At 38.5% G+C, this 7970-nt stretch overlaps 1 protein-coding gene across 6 annotated transcripts; it reads left to right on the top strand.

The window, feature by feature from the left end:
* The first annotated feature begins 4020 nt into the window (after positions 1–4020).
* On the top strand, positions 4021–7708 carry LOC131023849 (pentatricopeptide repeat-containing protein At1g74900, mitochondrial-like). Of its 6 annotated transcripts, none has more exons than XR_009101543.1 (3): positions 4021–4460; positions 4797–6465; positions 7296–7708. XR_009101543.1 is itself a non-coding variant. In XM_057953462.1 (2 exons), the coding sequence occupies exon 2, from the start codon at positions 4875–4877 to the stop codon at positions 6321–6323; it is 1449 nt and encodes a 482-aa protein (XP_057809445.1). In that variant the 5' UTR covers positions 4021–4460; positions 4797–4874; the 3' UTR covers positions 6324–7708. The 6 variants fall into 6 exon arrangements, 1 of the variants encoding a protein (XP_057809445.1); XR_009101542.1 differs by having other exon boundaries at positions 7280–7708; XR_009101539.1 differs by having other exon boundaries at positions 7268–7708.
* Positions 7709–7970: the final 262 nt, after the last annotated feature.

The raw sequence follows: 7970 nt of genomic DNA, 5'->3' as shown, positions 1-7970 counted from the left end.
CCGTTCCAGAGCGAACTAGTTAGACCAGAGGGGGGAGTAGCAAAAATGCCAGAGAACAATTTACAGGGCTTACCTTTACCTTCTTACAATATTAGAATTCTCATGTCTTCATGATTTGCAGGGACCAAGGAAAACAGCACAGCGCTGACTTTAACAATACTTCGCTGGTTGAACATGAAAAATACCCAGTTCAACCAAACTAGAGGGAGGAGTGGTTGATGAGGAGTGATATGTGCAGAGTAGGGAAATGATGCAAATCAGAGGAATCGGCCCCACCAACGGAACGAGTATGGCAGAAGAAGCGCACTTGTCAGAGGAATCATTCTCACCAGAGGGATCCTATCCACCAGAGACATCTCACCCACCAGAGGAATGGCTCTTTCCAGAGGAATCATGTTCGCCAGAGGAGTCACCCTCGCTAGAGAAGTCATCTCCACCAGAGGAACTACGTCCGGCAGAGAAGCTGTTCTCGCCAGAGGAATGCTCTTCAACAGCGGAATCACTGGAAAGTGCGGGGAAGTCTTCCGCGTGAAGGCAAAGTTACCATTCTACCCTCAAACACGTAAGGCGCATGCACCACAGACGAATTTACCATTTTACCTTTCATTTGTAATCTATAAATAGGACATACGTGCTCTCTTGTACTCTACGTTATCTCTCATTTTCGAATACAACAGCAAATTATCTCTTGTATTCTAGCATTCCAACTGTTTTCTTCGTCTTCTTCAGCTAATCAAACTAGGTATAACTTATAATTATCGCTTTAGCTTAGGTGTTGGTTTCTAGTTTCACCACCGCTATTTATAGATTATATATAGAGGGCAAAATAGTAAAATCAGCACTGAAGCATGCGTCTTGCGTGGTCAGGGGTATAACAGTAAAATCGCCTTCACGCGGGAGATTTCTCCGCGTTCCTGGTGGTTCCTCTGGTGAATATGATTCCTCTGGCGAATATGATTCCTCTGGCGAGTGTGATTCCTCTGGCGAGTGTGATTCCTCTGGTGAAGGCCATTCCTCTGGCGAGTGTGATTCCTCTGGCGAAAACCATCTCGCTGCTCCCCGTGATTCCCTTGGTAACGTCATTCCTCTGTTCCGCATATATTACTCCTCATCAAATTCCTAGTAATAATCTTGGATTAGCGATGATTGATGAGTGAATCACTAATCAAATTAGCATTCTTAAGTTATAATTATAAGATTCTTACTAAGAATCTTGAATTCTTAGTAATAATTTTGGATTAGTGATGATTGATGAGTGAATCACTAATCAAATTAACATTCTTAAGTTATAATTATAAGATTCTTCCTAAGAATCTTGAATTCTTAGTAATAATTAGGGGTGGAAAATCGGGTTGCGGGTATCGGGTATACCCTCACCCGTCCCGATACCCGCGCGGGTATCGGGTATCCGATACCCGCAAAATTTGGGTGGAGGGTCGGGTGCGGGTATCGCATCCTCAAAAATTGCGGGTAGAGGGTACCCTCGGGTATACCCGCGGATACCCGCATTACCCGCAAATAACATTATAAAATTAAAATTAAATAATTTTATTAGATTTTACTTTTAGGAATTAACCCCCAAATCCCCAAAACTCCTCATAGCCCTAATTTTTCATCTCTTTTATGGATAATTGATGAAATAGAAAGGATATTTTCAATTTTTTTGTGAAATGCGGGACGAATTACCCTCTCGCGGGACGAAATACCCTCCAGGGGGACCAAAAACCCGCAAAATTACAATTAAAAAAAATCGCAGGACTGTGAGGGTACCCTCATACCCGCAGCGGGTATCCGCTGCGGGTATTCGGGTACCCGCATCGGGGAAGAGGGTCGGGTGAGGGTGCCGTTTTCGGCAGTTTTCGTCCCGCGGGTAGGGTACCCGCGGGTACCCGATTTTCCACCCCTAGTAATAATCTTGGATTAGTGATGATTGATGAGTGAATCACTAATCAAATTAACATTCTTAAGTTATAATTATAAGATTCTTACTAAGAATCTTGAATTCTTAGTAATAATCTTGGATTAGTGATGATTGATGAGTGAATCACTAATCAAATTAACATTCTTAAGTTATAATTATAAGATTCTTACTAAGAATCTTGAATTCTTAGTAATAATCTTGGATTAGTGATGATTGATGAGTGAATCACTAATCAAATTAGCATTCTTAAGTTATAATTATAAGATTCTTACTAAGAATCTTGAATTCTTAGTAATAATCTTGGATTAGTGATGATTGATGAGTGAATCACTAATCAAATTAGCATTCTTAAGTTATAATTATAAGATTCTTACTAAGAATCTTGAATTCTTAGTAATAATCTTGAATTAGTGATGATTGATGAGTGAATCACTAATCAAATTAGCATTTTTAAGTTATAATTATAAGATTCTTACTAATCAAATTAGCATTCTTAATTACTCAATGCTGAAAACGAAAAAATAACAAAAACAAAATGAACAGAAGGAAAAAAAAAAAAAAAATTTAGCAGATTACCGGCGGCACACACCGCCGGTGATTAGCGGCGGCGGTAACACCGCCGGTAACTGTGGCCGGACGACGGTGTTTCTATTGCCGGACCCCACCGGCGGCGGATGCCGCCGGTAACCTATTTACATATATAAATTAATTCATATTATTGCTACCGGCGGCGCCGCCGCCGGTAATCACCGGCGACAGTATTGCCGTCGGTAACGCCGCCGCTATTTTGACAAACACGGGTCGTCCGCTCCGCCGTCGGTGAGCCATCGGTAATCACCGGCGGCGGCGCTGCCGTCGGTAATTTTCGCCGCTAAATCGACATTTTTTTTGTAGTGTCGTTTGATCTTTTCTTTCATTCACCGTTTGACCACGAGCTTCTACCTCTGGCCCAAGTAAACTTGAAGCTATTGAATTGTGTGGGTACTTGAATAAGTCTTGATGCCTTCACTTAAGCAACTTCATTTATAAGTTATTCCAATCGCAAGTTCAATCATATCTTGACCTTGGGTGCAATCGTATCCCAGCTCCATGTCTTTCACATAAATCACCTTGCCCTTTTTCGTCCTCTTCATGCCTTGTTGCATCATCAGTGTATCACCCCAAATTTAGACCTAGACAACTGGGGAAAAAAAAACATAAAACTTGGGCTTCGTCACACACCCACGAACTCAAATACTCGAAAATGTTAAAAATGAGATAAACAGACAAAAGTACACTCAATGTAAGATATTATGCAAGAATTGTTCAAATTAATGAAATAGTAACACATATGGTCATAACATGCATAACTTCAATTCACATGGTGGCATACCAAAGACTAATATTCTGAAACTTATTTATGGTCCCCCTAGAGAAACATCAACATAAACTCCAAATCGCATTGTGATATCCCAAGGATTATAACGTCTTTGGACCATATTTAAGGTTCCTAGTGATACATAATGCATAACACATAATTTTAAAATGAACAATAATTAAATTAACAATATGAATTAATTGAAATCTCACACCTTAAACCTGGACTTTGAAAGTTACTTGAACAATTTAAATAAAATAGGCGTCTTAATCGCGTTGCACCTAAATATGTAAAATAAAATTATAGAATAATACTTTGCAAGGGCCTAAGTAAACTTAAAATCAATTATTTGGACATGAGAAAAATTCTTTTCAAAAGCTTTTGGATCACAAGAAAAAATTATTTGGACTCGATTTTGGATCACAAGTAAACTTAAAATCAATTATTTGGATTCGACTGGATTCGATTTTACTAATACATTTTGGATCACAATGAATTTTTTTTACACAAAGTTTTTAATCCCATGTTTTCGGAATAGAAGGAAAATTCTTATGTATTTACTTAGTTAATTTAAGGCAGCCATTCTCAAATTAAACTAGCTATAAAAGTTTTGGGCTTAATTAATTTTCTATTGTTAACATACTTAGCCCGATACACCAAACTTATTCATTAAGCCCACAAGAAGATAATGACCCATTTCTCATTCTATGAAATGAAACTAATGTTTTTATTTTTTAATTACTTCTTCCTCCCATCCTCCACTCTGAAATTCCTCTTCTAAATTCCCATCTTCCAGCTCCTTCTCCTCATGTTAACGCCTCCATCTCTACTCTCGTCTCTCTCGCAATTCGCATCAGCAGCTCGACACCCATCTCTCTCTCTCTGTTAAATCACGCTAGAAACAAAAATCCCGAATCCTACTCTCTTGTCTCTCAAATCTCTTCTCTTTTCTCCTTCGTTTTTTTTCCTGGCGACGAACCACCTTGCTATGACTGCCACCGCCGTCAAGATATGATTTTTGTATGTGGGTGATGTTGAGGAAGGTGTTTTAAAGTAGAAAAAATATGTAGAAAGCATTTTGGTTCATGTAGAAGCAGTTTCCAAGGCCCACGCCTAGCCTTCCCCGCCCCGCCTCCGTCCGCCGACTCCGCAGTAGAAGCAGTTTCCAACGCCCAATTTCCGGTATTGTAGATAAGCCGGCAGGTTATTTGTGTCATTTAGAAGTTCGATTTTTGAATTTCCTTTTTCGTTATAAATTTGATTTTATAATATTTTATAGTTTTGATAGCTTGAAATAATGTTCTTGGAGACTTTTAAGAATCTCGTGCTAGTGTTTGATTTTATGTCATCAAATGCCAAATGTTAGTTACAAACCATTGAAAATTTGCTATTACTAAAACTGAAGGTTGATGTTAGGGCCGAAGAAAATCGAGACATGTTGTCACTTATATAGTATAATTTTCTTGGTATTTGTTTTGTTTGGCTGATAGATACGTTTGTAAATATTCCTTTGGGCAGGTTTAAATCTCTTCTACTGCACTTGAATCATATCCTTTCTCAACCAATGTCTATGTCCTTCAAACTTCAAACCAAATAATGAGCCTACTCAACAGAGCTTCCAAAGTCAATAACCTTAAAACTCTGCAGAATCCCCCGTCCAGCAACTCTCCATTCCTGTTACCAGACCCTGTCACCATCACTAATCTATTACTCAAATCAAACAATCCAGAGTCACTAGCCCAATGCATCAACACTGTTTCTCCGTGGACTCCAGGTTTAGTCCAAGCAATTCTTAAACGCCTCTGGAACCATGGCCTTAAAGCCCTCCAATTCTTTAAACTTGTTGAAGACCACCCATCTTATTCCCATTCAGCTATTGCTTTTGACCATGCTATCGACATCGCTGCACGAATACGAGACTACAAAGCTATGTGGACCCTTGTATGCAAGATGAGATCCATGAGATTGGGCCCCTCCCCAAAAACATTTGCTATTATGATGGAACGGTACGTCTCTGCTGGAAAGGCTGATAAGGCTGTGAAGATATTTATGTCTATGCACGAATATGGCTGCCAACAAGATTTGTATTCATTTAATGCATTGCTTGATGTATTGTGTAAGTCAAAACGAGCAGAGATGGCATATGGGCAGTTTAAAGTATTTCGGGGAAGGTTTAGAGCTGATGTGGTCAGTTACAATATTATCGCAAATGGGTTTTGTTTAAAGAAGCAAACACCACGAGCATTAGAAGTTATGAAGGAGATGATTGAAAGGGGTGTGGAGCCAACATTGACAACATATAATATATTACTTAAGGGTTATTTTAGAGCCGGGCAGATTAATGAAGGGTGGGAGTTTTTCTTGCAAATGAAGAAGAGAAAACTTGAGATTGACGTTGTGACCTACACAACAGTGATTCATGGGTTTGGTGTGACAGGTGAGGTTGAGAAGTCGAGGAAAGTGTTTGATGAGATGATTGGAGCTGGCGTGCTTCCTTCAGTCGCAACTTATACTGCTCTAATTCAAGTTTTGTGCAAGAAAGATTGTGTTGAAAATGCCATCATAGTGTTTGAGGATATGTTAATGAAAGGTTATGTGCCAAATGCAACTACCTACAATGTAATCATCAGAGGATTGTGTCATGCTGAGAAAATTGACATGGCTATTGAATATATGGATAAAATGAAAGATGATTGTGAACCAACAATTCAGACATTTAACGTTGTCATTAGGTATTGTTGTGAGGATGGGAAAATTGAGAAGGCGTTGGAGATATTTGACAAGATGAATGGTGGTTCTTGTTTGCCTAATTTGGATACTTACAATATCTTGATTGGTTCAATGTTTGTGCGGAAGAAGTCGGATGACTTGTTGGTTGCTGGGAAGCTGTTAATAGAAATGGTTGGTCGAGGATTTGTGCCACGAAGGCTTACCTTCAATCGTGTTCTAAATGGGCTTATGCTGACTGGTAATCAAGGATTTGCGCAAGAGATATTGAGGCTGCAAAGTACATGTGGCAGTCTTCCTCGTCATTTTAGATTGTGAAATGCTTCTGTTTTATTTGCATTGGCTATCTAGAATCTGGGCCCTGATTATGAGTGAAGTTATTTCATCTGAAACAATTTATGCTTTACAAAGTCATTGGAGTGCTTAAAGATGTGACTCAAATACAATTCTGGGATGAAAGGTAATTAAGTTTGCTATAACTGTCATATTGGTATTGATTATTACACATATATTTTGGTATCACTAGTAGTTAGCAGAATTTGACAGGTAACATGTTGCCTAAACTTTGACATTTTTTTCCCTCTTATTGTACTACTTGTGCAAATTTGTTTTTATTCAGTATCAAGTTTATTCGCCTTATCACATCACATATCTTAAAGAAAGAGCAAAAGCTCTATGTTTGAGCCCAAAGCACTTAAAATGGTGAATGTGTATTTAACTTGATTGAACCAAGTTTCCGATATCCCACCATATTGGTTAGCCAGATTAATAGCATGTTACATACAAGTGATCTTGAAAACTTATCTAGTTTTGTACCTATCAAGATGAAGTTTGACGCGAGAGATATTCTTTCTACCAAGGTTCTGAATTTTGATTAGCTGAAAGGCTTAAAATTGTGCCTGTGTTGTCGTATTATGAGCAAAAATTAATTTTCTGACCCCTTTTATTAATTATGAAGGATTTTTGAGGATACATCATATGCTTGATGTTTATTAGCTTCAATACTTTAGAGCTGAGAGTGCTCGAGAAATAGGTTGCACATTAATCTACCATAAGACAGACTGTTGTCACCGTTTTTATTGAAATCCTGAGTTTATGATAGTCGTCTCAGGCTAAAAGAATGTGGTTGCCAACTCGTTAACAAAACCGAACAATTTGCAGGTTTTTGGAAATTTATCTGATAATTTATTTGAAGATTCTGATTTTTGTTGATTGGCTATAATGTTCAACTTATAAAGAAATGTGAACACTATTTTCAGCAGATTTTATTGTAGATCTCTTTGGCTGTAGCTGTGGTACTAGTGGGGACGGTGGTTGTAGCACGCGATTTCTGGGTTGGGAGGCGGCCCCTGTGTGCGTGGGCGTGACAGTAGTTGTTGTGGCCATGAACCACACTTTTGGTACACCTCCATTTCCTGCCATCTGTTCTCCTACATCTCCTGGTTCTGAATCTTTGCTGTTTTTGAGATTGTAATCCAATACAGAGTGATCTGAAGTGATTGGGATATAAGAGTGTTGCACATGAACACAATGTACATGAAAAATAGACTGTAGAAAATATCATCATGAATAGAATGTTTTTAAGGCAGTTGTAGATTTTAACAAAATATTATTGATATTTATAGTTCATAAGACTTTGAAGTTATAGATGGAACTTATTGAACATTATGTTAAATATAAATTGATGTGTAACTTCCTAAAGATATGCAATTTCTAATCTTGACTCGAGGTGTTGGTCCTCTTTTCTTTTGCCTTTTTGTTTGTCTGTTTTCACTCTCTTGGTGGTCGGTTTGTTTGTCTGGCCTCGCTCTTGGCTTTTTCGGTTGCAGTGTGAAGGTGTTCCGAAATTCTTGGGGGCAATGTTTAGGCTGGAGCTCCCGAAGTTTTTCCACCCTTCATGGCTGCTTTTCTTTCTCTTCGTCGTTTTTTCTTTCCGTCTAGACGAGTACTCTTTTTCCTTGTTAA

This window comes from Salvia miltiorrhiza, chromosome 4, assembly GCF_028751815.1.
Source record: "Salvia miltiorrhiza cultivar Shanhuang (shh) chromosome 4, IMPLAD_Smil_shh, whole genome shotgun sequence".
NCBI classification, from domain to species: Eukaryota; Viridiplantae; Streptophyta; class Magnoliopsida; order Lamiales; family Lamiaceae; genus Salvia; species Salvia miltiorrhiza.
The sequence above is the reverse complement of the archived record's forward strand: the minus strand, read 5'-3'. Positions and strand labels throughout refer to the sequence as shown.